At 58.9% G+C, this 16,604-nt stretch overlaps 1 protein-coding gene and 1 non-coding gene across 12 annotated transcripts in view; one reads left to right on the top strand and one right to left on the bottom strand.

The window, feature by feature from the left end:
- The first annotated feature begins 2,407 nt into the window (after positions 1-2,407).
- LOC105731543 (zinc finger protein 707) overlaps positions 2,408-16,604 on the top strand; it is a 45,543-nt gene continuing 31,346 nt past the window's right edge. For 8 of the 11 annotated variants that reach the window (XM_064383166.1, XM_064383180.1, XM_064383168.1 and 5 more), the window contains exons 1-5: positions 2,408-2,568; positions 5,154-5,285; positions 8,321-8,387; positions 9,036-9,162; positions 9,527-9,640. In XM_064383166.1, the coding sequence (XP_064239236.1) occupies positions 8,352-8,387; positions 9,036-9,162; positions 9,527-9,640 (277 nt within the window). In that variant the 5' untranslated portion in view covers positions 2,408-2,568; positions 5,154-5,285; positions 8,321-8,351. The other 3 variants (XM_064383155.1, XM_064383161.1, XM_064383158.1) reach the window with 3 other exon arrangements.
- LOC135277486 (U4 spliceosomal RNA) lies at positions 4,559-4,699 on the bottom strand. Its single transcript, XR_010345084.1, has one exon. It is a non-coding gene; the product is annotated as a U4 spliceosomal RNA (small nuclear RNA).

Here is a 16,604-nt window from a genome sequence, read left to right as displayed (position 1 = left end):
AGCCGCCTCACCCAGCCTATCAGTGTATTATCAACACTAAAGCTAATTTTAATAAAACCTTATAAATACATCTATCAAGTATGTCGTCTTTTGGCCATGTAAGATATCCATACACCTTTTATAATATTATAGATTTTTTCTTCCCAACGTTTTATATTCATACACACAATTTCTTTTTAAGAGATAGGGTCTTGGCTGGGCAAGGTGGCTCACGCCTGTAATCCCAGCACTTTGGGAAGTCAAGGCAGGCAGATCATCTGAGAACAGAGATTGAGACCAGCCTAGCCAACATGGTGAAACCCCTTCTCTATAAAAAATACAAAAAATTAGCTGGGTGTGGTGGTGCGTGCGTGTAATCCTAGCTACTCAGGAGGCTGAGGCTGGGTAATTGCTTGAATCCAGAAGCAACAGAGCCAGACTCCATCTAAAAAAAAAAGAATTTAGAAACTATGACACAGGTGCCCTCCCTACAGTCTTCCCCAGTCCTGCTGGGTGTCAAGCAGCTGCGTGGCCCCCAGGGAGGCTGTGAAGGGCAAGGCTGTCTGAGCCTTCACTGTCCGAGGCCTGAAGTCACATCCTGGGTGTAGAGCTCAGGACAGAGCTGTGGAGGCGATGCCGAGGACCCAGCCCCTCCCAGAAGAGCCAGGAGGCAAAGCTGGGAAAAGGGGAGCACACGGGGCTTGCTTCTGCCTAGGAGCTGTTGTTCTGGACACTGAGAACTTGTCCCCAGGCCTCACCATGGCCACCCGTCCTGTTCCCTGATTCCAGAGGCTCAAAACCATAAACGTTAGTAACAGCAAACCAACAAGTATTAAATTACATCTAACAATTTTGAAGCCATTCCTATTGATGCAGGATGTTCTTCTCAGTCACTTTGCAAGCCAGGGTCCTCTGGCCGGCGACACCCCACCTGGGCCTCACTTGAGCACGCTACCTGCTGCAGGAGACGGCTTGCCAACTCCACCTGGGTCCCCAAGTGCTCGTCCTTGGCCAAGAAGAATGAGGAGGCTCTGAGAATCGAAGAGTGAGCAAGGCAGGGAGTTTCACTGAGTGATGAGACAGCTTCCAGTGGAGAGGGGACACAGGGCGGTCCCCCGACAGGAAGGCAGGAAAGTTCCCGTGTGGCTGCGTCCAGGACCTTTAACGGACTCAGAATGGGGAGGGCGTGCTGACTGCTTTGTGAGTAACGCAAAACAGGTTAAAGTGAAGACAACACTCAAAGGTGGGCACGCCGGTGTAGAAAACCAATTAGGAAAGGGAGGGGTACATGTCAAACAGGTGAGGCTGGGGATCCGTCAGAGGAAAGCGCGCCAAACAGGAAGACAGCTTCTCAATCCGGTCGGAGGATTTCGCTTGTAGCTTGGCTTGTAGGCTTTAAACTATCTTCCGCTGGGAGGTGGGGTTTCACAGGGCACCCGCCCGCATCTGCCTGGGCATCTGTCTGCCTGCCTCGTGTCACTCTCGTTATTTTACCAATGAGGACTAAACTCTGATCTTTTTCTCTCTTGCTCCAAGATCCTATCTAAAGGGCCTAGGGAGTCTGCCCTACAAACCACAGTACCTCATCAGATGGGTTTCATTTAACCCTATATAATGTGGCCTACGTTCCAACCTGACTGCCGCATCGCATGACAGATCACGGAAATCAAAATATTTTACTCTTAAATATATTTCTTTGCCATACTTTGGGTGCTTTCAGGTAATAGGTGGATTCAAAGATTTTCGGGTTGGCGACTGGTTGAGTAAGTTAAGTGATTACCGAAAGACCTGGAATCCACAGAAAGTTGTGTCTGGGTTTGAACAGCTGGCCGCCCTGGACTGGCTGGCTGGAACTGGGTGACTGGTACAAGAGCAGGTGACAGTCTGTTCATACCTCCAGTCAGCTTACAGTTCACTTTGTAGGAGAAACCTTCAGGCCTTTAGACTTTAGGTTAAGAGGGCCGGGTTCGGTGGCTCACTCCTGTAACCCCAGCACTGTGGGAGGCCAAGTCAGGCGGATCACCTGAGGTCAGGAGTTCAAGACCAGCCTGACCAACATGGTAAAACCCCGTCTCTACTAAAAATACAAAAACTAGCCTGGCGTTGTGGCGCTTGGCTGTGACCTGGGCAGGTCCTTCGGGCCGGGGCGGAACCGCGGGCGGAACCACAGGCGGGGCCCGGCCGCCGGCTTGGGCGGCCAGCGCGCACCACCGAGACGCGGGCTCCTAGAGGGGCCGGAAGCCTCGGATAGCAACTTCCGCTCGGGAAGTTCGTAAAAGTCTGGGCTACCGGCGCGGCGTAGCGGGTGCTGCGGCCCTGCTGCGGACGCCCCGCTGCTGAGTGCGCTCGTGGGTCCCCGGGTCGTGCGCTGGCTGACCTCATTCTGCGGCCGCCCCAGGGCTGTGAGCCCCAGCGTCGCGGCTGCCGGTGCCCCGGCTGGTCTCCCGGCTCAGCCGCCTGCACTCAGGTGTTTCGGGACCCGGTTGCGTATCCTCCGGAAGCTGGACTCCCCGGCTGACCCCGTCCACGAGCGTGACCTCCGCTGCCCTCAGACACTTCCACGCCTGTGCCTGCAGCCCGCACGCCCCGGTGAGTCGCGAGCACTTAGACTTAGGTCAGTACAGCCAGCGCTGCCCTGCCCCAGGCTGAGCTCCTGCAGCCTCCACGCCCCACCCACGGGTGCTCCCAGGCACTCCCCCGCGAAGGGGAGGAGGCGGAAACCCGAGGTTCACTTCCTCCTCCTTCCTGCCCGGCCCCACGCATTCGGTCACTGGTGCGTTGGCTCCATAACTGAACCGTTTGCCTCCTCGCCGTTCCCGTCCTCCAAGTCCCGATCCTGGCCGCTTTCCTCTCTCACCTGGACGCCTCTCTGTCTTCTCCCCACCCCCATCCTGTTTTGCTGCTTTCTCATTTGTTCATCACAGAGGCTCTTTTTAAAAACGTAGCTGGCCGGGCGCGGTGGCTCCCGCCTGTAATCCTAGCACTTTGGGAGGCCAAGGCAGGTGGATCACTTGAGGATCCACCTGCTTGGAGTTCGAGAGCAGCTTGGCCAACATGGTGGAATCCTGTCCTTACTAAAAATACAAAAATTAGCCTGGCATGGTGGCACGTGCCTGAAATCCCAGCTACTCAGGAGGCTGAGGCAAGAGAATCATTTGAACCCCGGAAGCAGAGGTTGCAAGGAGCAGAGATGAGGCCACTGCTCTCCAGCTGGGCTACAGAGCGAGACTCCATCTCATTAAAAAAAAAAAAAATGTAGCTTAGCCCGAGTGCTGTGGCTGACACCTGTAACCCCAGCACTTTGGGAGGCTGAGGCCAGAGGATCCGTTGAGGCCAGGAGTTCGAGATCAGTCTGGGCAACATAGTGAGACCCTGTCTCTGCAAAAAATTTAAACAATTGCAGGGCATGGTGGTGCATGCACCTTTGGTCCCAGCTACTAGGGAGACTGAGATGGGAGGATCACTTGAGCCCAGGAGGTGGAGGTTGCAGTGAGCTGTGATTGCACTGCTGCACTCCAACCTGGGTGACAGAGCAAGATGCTGTCTCAGAGAAAAAAAAGAAATCCTGTGTTAATTTGTCCAGGGGGATAAAAAAGTAGCTTATGACAATATCCTTCTGTTCTCTATTAAACTTGTGTTGTATAAAACTTCTTTTGCGTTACATGTGAAACCATGGCTCAGGTTTCGTCTGGCCTCAGCCCCTTTCCTGACCTATCTCATGGTTCTCTTCCCTTACTCGGCTTTCCAGGCTGCAAAGCCCAGCCCAGGTTGTGGTGCAAACACAGCTTTCAGCTGAGGGGAGCTGGGGTTTTTTGTTTGTTTTGAGACAGATTCTCGCTCTGTCACCAGGGTGCCTGGCTGGAGTGCAGTGGCACGATCTCGGCTCACTGCAACCTCCGCCTTCCCGGTTCAAGCAATTCTTCTGCCTCAGCCTCCTGAGTAACTGGGATTACAGGCACACGCCACCACGCCCAGCTAATTTTTGTATTTTGTAGTAGAGACGGGGTTTCACCATGTTGACCAGGATGGTTTCGATCTTTTGACCTTGTGATCCACCCGCCTCAGCCTCCCAACGTGCTGGGATTACAGGCATGAGCCCCCACGCCTGACCTGTTTTTGTTTTCTGAGACAGTCTTGCTCTGTCACACAGGCTGGAGTGCAATGGTGTGATCTTGGCTCACTGCACCCTCCACCTCCCAGGTTCAAGTGATTTTCCTGCCTCACCCTCCTGGGTAGCTGGGACTACAGGCACACACCACCATGTCTGGCTAATTTTTGTATTTTTAGTAGCGACAGGGTTTCACTATGTTGGCCAGGATGGTCTCAATCTCTTGACCTTGTGATCTGCCCACCTCAGCCTCCCAAAGTGCTGGGATTACAGGCGTGAGCCACCGCGCCCAGCCGGGAGCTGTTATTTTTATCAAGGAAGTCAGAGTTTGATTCGAAAACGCCACCCATGACCCACGTGCGCAGTGTGCGTTTTCATGTGTTTGTAGACCACTGTATAACTTTGAAGTGTCTGTTCTAATATTTTGCCCAGTTTAAGTTTTTTTTTTATTTATTTTTTTTTATGATTCAGTCTCCGTAGAGACTGCCAAAATTTGCCAATGCCGACTATATTTCAAGTCGCCATGGCGGGGTATTGGGAAAAGTTTTCAATTAGCAATAATTGCGCCTCGGATAAACCTCATTGGCTACGATACTGCCACTACGCAAAGCTAGTTTTATTTATTTTTATTGATTTGTAGGAGTTACAATTCTAGGTATAAGTCCTTTGTCAGATACATGTATTGGGAATATTTCTTCTTAGTCTGTGGCTTGCCTTTGTGTTTCTTTTTAAGAAAATTTTTTTAAATAAAAAGATAGAGACAGAGGTCTCCCTGTGTTGCTGAGGCTGGTCTCAAACTCCTGGCCTTAAGCAGTCCTCCTGCCTTCGCCTCCCAAAGTGCTGGGATTACAGGCGAGAGCCACCGCACCCAGTCTCCTTTTTTTTCCTTAACTGCTTTGATAAGCAAAAATTTTTAATTCTGATAAATCCGATTTGTAATTTTTTTAAGTGCTTTTGGGGGTCTATGAAAGAAATCTTTGCCTACCCCAGTGTTATGAAGATAATGACTGATTTTTTTTTTCTTCTATAAGCCTTTTCTTTTCTCTTTTTTTTTTCTTTTTTTCAGACGGTGTCTGTTGCCCAGGCTGGAGTACAGTAGTGGAATCCTGGCTTGCTGCAACCTCTGCTCACTGCAACCTCTGCCTCCTGAGTTCAAGCGATTCTCCTGCCTCAGCCTCCCAAGTAGCTGGGATTACAGGTGCCTGCCAGCACGCCTGGCTAATTTTTGTATTTTTAGGAGAGACAGGGTTTTGCCATGTTGGCCAGGCAGGTCTTGAACTCCTGACCTCAGGTGATCCACCTGCCTCAGCCTCCCCAGGTGCTGGGATTACAGGTGCCTGCCACCACGCCTGACCTTCCTTTCTGATCTTACGGCTTTATGTATTTTTTCTACCCCCTTGTGGTGGCTCAGGCCTCCAATAAGATGTTAACGAGAAGCTGTAGGCAGACACCCTGTGTGGCCCTGGTCTCAGAGGGGAGGGTTCAGTGTCGGCCAGCCCGTGGAGCAGGCTGCTGGCTGCAGGTTTGCCAGGCTGAGGGAGGGGAGGGTTCCGTGTCGGCCAGCCCGTGGAGCAGGCTGCTGGCTGCAGGTTTGCCAGGTTGAGGGAGTTCTCTTCTGTCCTTGTTTGCTGAGAGTTTTTGTTGGGATTAGGTGTTGAATTTTAGCAAATGCCTTTTCTGCATCTATTGAGATGATAGGTATTCTATGGTTTTCTCTTTTATTCTGTTACTGTGGTTATAATTATGTCATTTTCAAATGTCAGCAAATGCTGGGGAAGTCACTGTGACCACAGTTGATGCTGTGCTCTTGAAAGGGTGAAAAAAAATCTCCAGTTGAAAAGCATATTCGTGAAAACACGTTGCAGTTAATGTAACTACGCGTGAGTGTCAGAAGGAGAGAGAACCTGCCGTGCTGGAGGTGGGAGGGCCGAGGGGGTGGGGTGAGTGCGACCAAGCCCCCCCAACCCAGTGCTGAGCGCAGGTGGTGGAGGAGCCTCCTCGGCACCAGCTGCAGCTAATGGGGATCAAACCAGCTGTGCACTCTTTGGGTCCACGTCGCTTGGTCATGACAGAGAATTCTTTCTATAAACTGCTAGATATGACTTCCTAATTTTTTTTAAAGAATTTGTGTTTACGAGAGAGGTAGATAATTTTCTTGTAATTATCTTTTTTTTTTTTTGAGATCTTAGAAGCTGTTTACAGTGAACAGAGGAAGAGCAGACACTATCCAGTCTGTCTGAATGAGGCCAGCAAAACCAAAACCAAAACCAAAACCTGACAGAGATATTACAAGGGGCCAGGCAGCGTGGCTCACGCCTGTAATCCCACACTCCGGGAGACTGGGTTGCACTCTGACACCCAGGCTGGAGTGCAGTGGCATGATCTCGGCTCACTGCAGTCTCCACCTCCCGAATTCAAGCAATTTCCCCACCTCAGCCTCCTGAGTAGCTGCACTACATATGTGCACCACCATGCCTTGCTAATTATTGTGTTTTTTGTAGAGACAGGGTTTCACCATGTTGCCCCGGCTGGGCAACTCCTGGGCTCAACCAATCCTCCTGCCCCAGCCTGCCAGAGTGTGGGATTACAGGCGTGAGCCACGCTGCCCGGCCCCTTGTAATATCTCTGTCAGGCTGTGTGGGATTACAGGTGTGAGCCACGCTGCCAGGCCCCTTGTAATATCTCTGTCAGGCTGTGTGGGATTACAGGCGTGAGCCACGCTGCCCGGCCCCTTGTGATATCTCTATCAGGCTGTGTGGGATTACAGGCGTGAGCCACGCTGCCCGGCCCCTTGTGATATCTCTGTCAGGCTGTGTGGGATTACAGGCGTGAGCCACGCTGCCCGGCCCCTTGTGATATCTCTATCAGGCTGTGTGGGATTACAGGCGTGAGCCACGCTGCCCGGCCCCTTGTGATATCTTTATCAGGCTGTGTGGGATTACAGGCGTGAGCCACGCTGCCCGGCCCCTTGTAATATCTCTATCAGGCTGTGTGGGATTACAGGCGTGAGCCACGCTGCCCGGCCCCTTGTGATATCTTTATCAGGCTGTGTGGGATTACAGGCGTGAGCCACGCTGCCCGGCCCCTTGTAATATCTCTATCAGGCTGTGTGGGATTACAGGCGTGAGCCACGCTGCCCGGCCCCGTGTGATATCTCTATCAGGTTTTGGTTTTGGTTTTGCTGGCCTCATTCAGACAGACTGCATGGTGTCTGCTCTTCCTCTGTTCACTGCAAATAGCTTCTAAGATCAGTACTGTGCTTCCGTCGGCTCTGGTGGAGTTTACCAGGGAATCCCGCTGGGTGTGGTATTTTCCTTGTGGGAATGGTTCAAGTTACATTTTCAGTTGCCTCAACAGATGGAAGGCCATGTGGCTTCCCCTTTCTTTTGTCAGTTTCCTAATATTGTGTTTTCCATCCCATTGGTCCATTTCATCTCAGTTGCTGTTTGCATACTTTGCTCCTGATGGCCCTTTATGATTCTTCCATCTGTAGGGGCCAAAATGACATCTCCCCTCCTCCCTCTGACAGGGTGACCAGGCATGGGCCATCTTCCTCCAGCTGCTTCTGTGTCTCCTCAGGGGTGCTGTGGGGCTGGTCTCTTCTGCATCTTGGGGCTCTGAGCTTCACTCAGGAAGGAGTCAGGACCCACCGCGGCAGGAGAGCAGTGGGGTTCTCCATGGGCCTGGGCTGTAAGGTTTAGGGAGCTCGTGGCTGGATCTGGAGACTCAGTGAAGATTAATGGGATTTCTCGGGGCTGCACCAGGTTTTCAGTGGGGGAAGGCTGCGAGGTGGCCTCCTCGTCACGTGCCTGAGAACATCTTCCATGCACAGCGCTGCCGGAATGGGAATGGGCTGCCCTGCTTGTCTCCTGAGGAGGAGCCCCAGCTGCCTCGGTTGGGGTTAGATTCTCCGGTCACGTGTTTGCAGCTAAGCTTTCTGCCAGCAGTGGCTGGCCTCCGTCCTCCTCTGATGACAGGCTTGGCTTGCTCTGGTATTTCAGAGTTCTTGTGTGTGGGAGGTGGCCGGCTGTCTCTTAACCTAAAGACAGGCTGGTCCCTCACCACCCCGGAGTTTCCCCACACCTGGTGGCTGTCGGTAGTTACAGAGCAGACCCTACGTATGCATCACTGATTTTTCCTGAATTCTTCCTGATTTGCTGGGTGGGAGTCCTGGGGTCAGGCGGGTGGGCATTCCCAGGCCGCTGCACCCACTCACGTTTCTTGTCTCCTCAGATCTGCCCTCCTCGGTGCTGTGCTTCCGCAGATGGGTGGCCTCGCTGTTCCCATGGATGTGGCCCAGGTGAGCCCTGCCGCTGCTGAGCGCAGCCTCCCCTCTGCCCTGCCGGCCGCCTGAGGCACCAGCACACGTGGGGAGGGTCTGTGGCCCGTGTCCCCCTTTTTGGCTTCTCTCTTAAGGGGCGGGGGAAGAGAAAAGAAAATCGGATTCATTATTGACCTGAGGAGAGCCAGTGGCTGTTACAGGAAAATGAACCAGGTTCTCTCAGGTGCTCTTAGTCCACCAGAGCGGCCCTAACAAAATACCACACGGTGGGCGGTTTACACACGTGCGTGTCGTCTGTTCTGCAGGCTGATGTCCAAGCTCAGCGTGCTGCAGATGCGGTTCTGGCAGGGACCAGTGACCAGCTTGCAGACAACCGCTGTTATGCTGTGTTCACAGCAGGGATGGAGCCGGAGCTCTCTGGAGCCTCCTATGAGGAGCAGACCTGTGGGTCAGGGTCCCAGCTTCTGACCTCACTTAACCTTAATCTCTTACACAGAGGCCCAGCCCCAGACACAGCCACTCGGGTCTCCAGGCTTCAGTGCATGGATTTAGGGGACACAATCTCTTCACATCAAGGTCACCCCCATTCCCCTTTCCCGCCCAGACCCATGGGCTGAGCCCTCTTTTTCTTGGGAAAGGCCAGTTCAGGAGTTGTGTGTGTTGCAGGAGCAAGTGACCTTCCAGGACGTGGCCATCTACTTCTCATGGGAGGAGTGGGAGTGTCTGGAACCCAGCCAGAGGGCCCTCTACCGGGATGTGATGTTGGACAACTTCAGCAACGTGGCCGCGCTGGGTGGGCACGGGGTGGGCGCTGGGTGGGCACTGGGTGAGCGCTGGGTGAGTGCTGGGTGAGTTCTGCTGCTGCCTCTGGGCCTGGGTGGTCTGGGATGATAGTGCGGCCTTCCAGCCGAGGGGGCTCAGGAGCTGCAAGTTCTTGGCTGTGTGGACAGAGGGCCCACTCACCCTGGAGGCAGCCTCATCTTCCTTCCTCAGACCTTGCCAGGCCTTCTGTGGCCTTGGTGTCCAGGCCCCTCCCTTCCTGTCATCTCTGCTTAGGGGTGGCTTCTCCAGGGCCTCCCAGCAGAACTGCTCTGAGCCTCAACCCTCACTTTGTCCTCAGTACAAGTAAAACGGAACCTTTTCTCTCCTTTGAGAAGGATTTTGCAGCCCCAGACCAGACCTCGTCTCCCGCCTGGAACAGTGGGAGGAGCCATGGGTTGAAGACCGGGACAGACCTGAGCTGCAGGCAGTGCAGAGGGGCCCCCGCCCAGGTGAGTGCTGGGCTGTCTGGGCTCAGCTGGTCCCGTCTCTGCGGCCCACATCCCCTGGGGGAGTGCTCAGCACCATGCAGTGACCGAGGGTGTGTCCCTCGCATGGGAGAGGGCACACACAGCTGCTTTCTAAACTAGACAGGAGAAACATAGGGGCCGCCACGCTCCTGCCCCCGTGGACACTGGCCGGGGCCAGGGTTCACAGGGTACGTACAGCTGCAGCTCGGGAGGGGCCTGAAGGCTGCACCTCACCAACCAGGTGCTGTCCTGCGGAGGCCATTGGTGTGAGTGACTGCCCGGTGATGATCACGTGGGGTCACAGGCCTGGCACTGGCTGCTGGTGAGGGTATCCAGGTGGATGGCCCTGGGTAGGAGTTTGCTCCACATTCCAGTTTGCAAAACTGGGGCAGTGGTGAGAGGGGTTTTGCTTTTTACTTAGATTTTCAGAGTGAGGTGGAGCAGCTGTGTGAATACGAGACCCTGGGAGGTCCCTGGGCATGTGGAACCCCTGGCCGGGGAGGTGTGGGGTCTCTGGGTGTGTGGAGCCCTCAGTGGGGATGTGTGGGGTCCCTGGGTGTGTAGAGCCCCCAGTAGGGAGGTGTGGGGTCCCTGGGTGTGTGGAGCCCCCAGTAGGGAGGTGTGGGGTCCCTGGGTGTGTGGAGCCCCCAGTGGGGAGGTGTGGGGTCCCTGGGTGTGTGAAGCCCCCAGTGGGGAGGTGTGGGGTCCCTGGGTGTGTGGAGTCCCCAGTGGAGAGGTGTGGGGTCCCTGGGTGTGTGGAGCCCCCAGTGGGGAGGTGTGGGGTCCCTGGGTGTGTGGAGCCCCGAGTGGGGAGGTGTGGGGTCCCTGGGTGTGTGGAGCCCCGAGTGGGGAGGTGTGGGGTCCCTGGGTGTGTGGATCCCCCAGTGGGGAGGTGTGGGGTCCCTGGATGTTTGGAGCTGTCAGTGGGGAGGTATGGGGTCTCTGGGCGTGTGGAGTCCACAATGGGGTGGTGTGGGGTCCCTGGGCGTGTGGAGCCCCCAGTGGGTAGGTGTTGGTTCCCTGGATGTGTGGAGCCCCCAGTAGGGAGGTGTGGGTTCCCTGGGCGTGTGGAACCCGAAGTGGGGAGGTGTGGGTTCCCTGGGCGTGTTCAGCCCCCAGTGGGGAGGTGTGTGGTCCCTGGGCGTGTGGAGCCCCCAGTGGGGAGGTGTGGGATCCCTGGGCGTGTGGAGCCCTCAGTGGGGATGTGTGCGGTCCCTGGGTGTGTGGAGTCCCCAGTGGGGTGGTGTGGGGTCCCTGGGCGTGTGGAGCCCTCAGTGGGGAGGGGTGGGGTCCCTGGGTGTGTGGAGTCCCCAGTGGGGATGTGTGGGGTCCCTGGGTGTGTGGAGTCCCCAGTGGGGAGGTGTGGGGTCCCTGGGCATGTGGAGCCCCCAGTGGGGAGGCGTGGAGTCGCTGGTTGTGTGGAGCCCTCCAGTGGGAGGCGTGGTGTCTCTGGGTGTGTGGAGTCCCCCAATGGGGAGGTGTGGGGTCCCTGGGTGTGTGGAGTCCCCAGTAGGGAGGTGTAGGGTCCCTGGGTGTGTGGAGTCCCCCATGGGGAGGTGTGAGGTCCCTGGGTTTGTGGAGCCCCTAGTTGGCAGATGTGGGGTCCTTGGGTATGTGGTGTCCCCAGTGGGGAGGTGTGGGGTCCCTGGGTGTGTGGAGCTCACAGTGGGGAGGTGTGGGGTCCCTGGATATGTGGGGCTCACAGTGGGGAGGTACGGAGTCTCTAGGGGTGTGAAGAACCCAATGGAGAGGTAAGGGGTCTCTTGGCGTGTGGAGGCCCCAGTCGGGAGGTGTTGGGTCCCTGGATGTGTGGAGACCCCAGTGGGGCGGTGTGGAGTTCCTGGACATCTGGAACCCCGAGTGGGGAGATGTGGGGTCCCTGGGTGTGCGGAGCCCCCAGTGGGGAGGTGTGGGGTCCCGTGGCGTGTAGAGCCCTCAGTGGGGAGGTGTGGGATACTTGGGTGTGTGGGGTCCCTGGGTGTGTGGAACCCAGAGTCGGGAGGTGTGGGGTCTCTGGGTGAGTTTAGCCCTGAGTGGGGAGGTATGGGGCCCCTGGGTATCTGGAGTCCCCAGTGGGGAGGGGTGGGGTCCCTGGTTGTGTGGAGCCCCCCAGTGGGGAGGTGTGGGGTCCCTGGAAGTGTGGAACCCTGAATGGGGAGGTGTGGGGTCCCTGGGCATGTGGAGCCCTGAGTGGGGAGGTGTCGAGTCCCTGAGTGTGTGGAGCCCCCGGTGGGGAGGTGTGGGGTCCCTGGGTGTGTGGAGCCCTCAGTGGGGAGGTGTGGGGTCCCTGGGTATGTGCAGTCCACGGTAGGGAGGTGTGGGGTACCTGGGCGTGTGGAGCCCTCAGTGGGGAGGTGTGGGGTCCTTGGGTGTGTGGAGCCCCCAATGGGGAGGTGTGGGGTCCCTGGGTGTGTGGAGCCCCCCAGTGGGGAGGTGTGGGTTCCCTGGGTATGTGCAGTCAACGGTGAGGAGGTGTGGGGTACCTGGGCGTGTGGAGCCCTCAGTGGGGAGGTGTGGGGTCCCTGGGTGTGTGGAGCCCCCAGTGGGGAGGTGTGGTGTCCCTCCCTGGGTGTGTGGAGCCCTCAGTGGGGAGGTGTGGGGTCCTTGGGCGTGTGGAGCCTCCAGTGGGGAGGTGTGGGGTCCCTGGGCGTGTGGAGCCTCCAGTGGGGAGGTGTAGGGTCCCTGGGCGTATGGAGCCCTCAGTGGGGAGGTGTTGGGTCCCTGGGTGTGTGGAGTCCCCAGAGGGGAGGTGTGGGGTTCCTGGACGTGTGGAACCCTAAGTAGGGAGGTGTGGGGTCCCTGGGTGTGTGGAGCCCCCGGTGGGGAGGTGTGGGGTCCCTGGGCATTTGGAGCCCTCGGTGGGGAGGTGTGGGGTCCCTGGGCGTGTGGAGCCTCCAGTGGGGAGGTGTGGGGTCCCTGGGTGTGTGGAGTCCCCGGTTTGGAGATGTGGGATCCTTGGGTATGTGGTGTCCCCAGTGGGGAGGTGTGGGATCCCTGGGTGTGTGGAGCCGCCCAGTGGGGAGGTGTGGGGTCCCTGGATGTGTGGAGCTCCCAGTGGGGAGGTATAGGGTCTCTGGGTGTGTGGAATCCCCAATGGGGAGGTAAGGGGTCTCTTGGCGTGTGGAGCCCCCAGTCGGGAGGTGTTGGGTCCCTGGAGGTGTGGAACCCCGAATGGGGCGGTGTCGGGTTCCTCGGCGTGTGAAGCCCTCAGTGTGGAGGTGTCGTGTCCCTGGGTGTGTGGAGTCCCCAGTGGGGAGGTGTCGGGTTTCTGGACGTGTGGAGTCCCCTGTGGGGAGGTGTGGGGTCCCTGGGCGTGTGGAGCTCTCAGTGGGGAGGTGTGGGGTCCCTGGGTATGTGCAGTCCCCGGTGGGGACATGTGGGGTCCCTGGGCGTGTGGAGCCCCCCAGTGGAGAGGTGTGGGGTTCCTGGACGTGTGGAACCCTGAATTGGCAGGTGTGGGGTCCCTGGGTGTGTGAAGCCCCCAGTGGGTAGGTGTGAGGTCCCTGGGCGTGTGGAGCCCTCATTGGGGAGGTGTAGGGTCCCTGGGCATATGGAGCCCTCAGTGGGGAGGTGTTGGGTCCCTGGGTGTGTGGAGTCCCCAGTGGGGAGGTGTGGGGTTCCTGGACGTGTGGAACCCTAAGTAGGGAGGTGTGGGGTCCCTGGGTGTGTGGAGCCCCCGGTGGGGAGGTGTGGGGTCCCTGGGCATTTGGAGCCCTCGGTGGGGAGGTGTGGGGTCCCTGGGTGTGTGGAGCCTCCAGTGGGGAGGTGTGGGGTGCCTGGTTGTGTGGAGTGCCCGGTGGGGAGGTGTGGGGTCCCTGGTTGTGTGGAGCCCCCCCAGTGGTGAGATGTAGGTTCCCTGGATGTGTGGAGTCCCCAGTGGGGAGGTGTGGGGTCCCTGGGCGTGTGGAGCCCCCAGTGGGGAGGTGTGGGGTCCTTGGGTATGTGGTGTCCCCAGTGGGGAGGTGTGGGATCCCTGGGTGTGTGGAGCCCCCCAGTGGGGAGGTGTGGAGTTCCTGGATGTGTGGAGCTCCCAGTGGGGAGGTATACGGGTCTCTGGGTGTGTGGAATCCCCAATGGGGAGGTAAGGGGTCTCTTGGCGTGTGGAGCCCCCAGTCGGGAGGTGTTGGGTCCCTGGACGTGTGGAGCCCCCAGTGGGGAGGTGTGGGGTCCCTGGATGTGTGGAACCTCGAGTGGGGAGATGTGGGGTCCCTGGGTGTGTGGAGCCCCAGTGGGGAGGTGTGGGGTCCCTGGGCGTTTGGAGTCCCCAGTGCGGAGGTGTAGGTTCCCTGGACATGTGGAACCCCGAGTGTGGAGGTGTGGAGTCCCTGGGCGTTTGGGGCCCCCAGAGGGGAGGTGTGGGGTCCCTCGGCGTCCGGGGCCTCCAGTGGGGAGGTGTGGGGTCCCTGGGCGTCTGGAGCCCCCAGTGGAGAGGTGTGGGGTCCCTGGGTGTGTAGAGCCCCCCAGTGGGGGTGTGTGGAGTCCCTGGGTGTTGGAACCCCATGGGCAGGTGTGGGGTCCCTGGCTGTGCAGAGCCCCCATTGGGGAAGGTGTGCGGTCCCTGGGTGTGTGGACTCCCCAGTAGCGAGGTGTGGGGTCCCCGGGTGTGTGGTGCTCCGAGTAGGGAGGTGTGGGGTCTCTGGGTGTGTGGAGCCCTCAGTGGGGCGGTGTGGGGTCTCTGGGCAGGTGGAGCCTCTATTGGGGAGGTGTTGTGTCCCTGGGTGTGTGGAGTCCCCAGTGGGGAGGTGTGGGGATCCTGGACGTGTGGAGCCCCCTGTGGGGAGGTGTGGGGTCCCTGGAGGTGTGGGAACCCCGAGGAGGGAGGTGGGGAGTCCTGGGTGTGTGGAGTCCCTGGTGGGGAAGTGTGGGGTCCCTGGGTGTGTGGAGCCCCCCAGTGGTGAGGTCTGGGGTCCCTGGATGTGTGGAGCGCCCCAGTTGGGAGGTGTGGGGTCCCTGGATGTGTGGAGCTCCCAGTGGGGAGGTGTGGGGTCAATAGGTGTGTGGATTCCCCAATGGGGAGGTGTGGGGTCTTGGCGTGTGGAGCCTCCCAGTGGGGAGGTGTGGGGTTCCTGGTGTGTGGAGCCCCGGTGGGGAGGTGTGGGGTCCCTGGGTGTGTGGAGCCCCTAGTGGGGAGGTGTGGTGTCCCTCCCTGGGTGTGTGGAGCCCTCAGTGGGGAGGTGTGGGGTCCTTGGGCGTGTGGAGCCTCCAGTGGGGATGTGTAGGGTCCCTGGGCGTGTGGAGCCTCCAGTGAGGATGTGTAGGGTCCCTGGGCATGTGGAGCCCTCAGTGGGGAGGTGTTGGGTCCCTGGGTGTGTGGAGTCCCCAGTGGGGAGGTGTGGGGTTCCTGGACTTGTGGAACCCTAAGTAGGGAGGTGTGGGGTCCCTGGGTGTGTGGAGCCCCCGGTGGGGAGTGTGGGGTCCCTGGGCATTTGGAGCCCTCGGTGGGGAGTGTGGGGTCCCTGGGCGTGTGGAGCCCATGGTGGGGAGGTGTGGGTCCCTGGATGTGTGGAGCCCCCGGTGGGGAGGTGTGGGGTCCCCTGGGCGTGTGGAGCCCCCAGTGGGGAGGTATAGGGTCCCTGGGTGTGTGGAGTCCCCGGTTCGGAGATGTTTGATCCTTGGGTATGTGGTGTCCCCAGTGGGAGGTGTGGGATCCCTGGGTGTGTGGAGCCCCCCAGTGGGGAGGTTTGGGGTCCCTGATGTGTGGAGTTCCCAGTGGGGAGGTATAGGGTCTCTGGGTGTGTGGAATCCCCAATGGGGAGGTAAGGGGTCTCTTGGCGTGTGGAGCCCCCAGTCGGGAGGTGTTGGCTCCCTGGACGTGTGGAGCCCCCAGTGGGGAGGTGTGGGGTCCCTGGGTGTGTGGAGTCCCTGGTGGGGAGATTTGGGGTCCCTGGGTGTGTGGAGCCCCAGTGGGGAGTTGTGGGGTCCCTGGGCGTTTGGAGTCCCCAGTGCGGAGGTGTGGGTTCCCTGGACATGTGGATCCCGAGTGTGGAGGTGTGGGGTCCCTGGGCGTGTGGGGCCCAGTGGGGAGGTGTGGGGTCCCTGGGCGTCTGGAGCCCCCAGTGGAGAGGTGTGGGGTCCCTGGGTGTGTGGAGCCCCCTAGTGGGGGTGTGTGGAGTCCCTGGGTGTGTGGAACCCCCATGGGCAGGTGTGGGGTCCCTGGGTGTGTGGAGTCCTCAGTGGGTAGGGTGTGGGGTCCCTGGGTGTGTGGAGCCCCCCCAGTGGGGTGGTGTGGGGTCCCTGGATGTGTGGAGCCCCCCCAGTGGGGTGGTTTGGGGTCCCTGGATGTGTGGAGTCCCCCAGTGGGGAGCTGTGCCGTCTCTGGATGTGTGGAACCCCGAGTGGGGAGGTGTGGGGTCCCTGTTTGTGTGGAGCCCCCAGTGGGGAGGTGTGGGGGTCCCTGGATGTGTGGAACCTCGAGTGGGGAGATGTGGGGTCCCTGGGTGTGTGGAGCCCCAGTGGGGAGGTGTGGGGTCCCTGGGTGTGTGGAGTCCCCAGTGGGAGGTGTCGGGTTTCTGGACGTGTGGAGTCCCCTGTGGGAGGTGTGGGGTCCCTGGGCGTGTGGAGCTCTCAGTGGGGAGGTGTGGGGTCCCTGGGTATGTGCAGTCCCCGGTGGGGACATGTGGGGTCCGTGGGCGTGTGTAGCCCCCCAGTGGAGAGGTGCGGGGTTCCTGGACGTGTGGAACCTTGAATTTGGGAGGTGTGGGGTCCCTGGGTGTGTGAAGCCCCCAGTGGGGAGGTGTGGGGTCCCTGGGTGTGTGGAGCCCTCTGTGGGGAGGTGTGGGGTCCCTGGGCGTGTGGAGCCTCCAGTGGGGAGGTGTGGGGTCCCTGGGCGTGTGGAGCCCCCGGTGTGGAGGTGTGGGGTCCCTGGGCATTTGGAGCCCTCGTTGGGGAGGTGTGGGGTCCCTGGGCTTGTGGAGCCTCCAGTGGGGAGGTGTGGGGTGCCTGGTTG

This window comes from Aotus nancymaae, unplaced genomic scaffold, assembly GCF_030222135.1.
Source record: "Aotus nancymaae isolate 86718 unplaced genomic scaffold, 86718_ANA_hifiasm-v0.15.2.pri h1tg000003l, whole genome shotgun sequence".
Lineage (NCBI taxonomy): Eukaryota > Metazoa > Chordata > Mammalia > Primates > Aotidae > Aotus > Aotus nancymaae.
The sequence above is the reverse complement of the archived record's forward strand: the minus strand, read 5'-3'. Positions and strand labels throughout refer to the sequence as shown.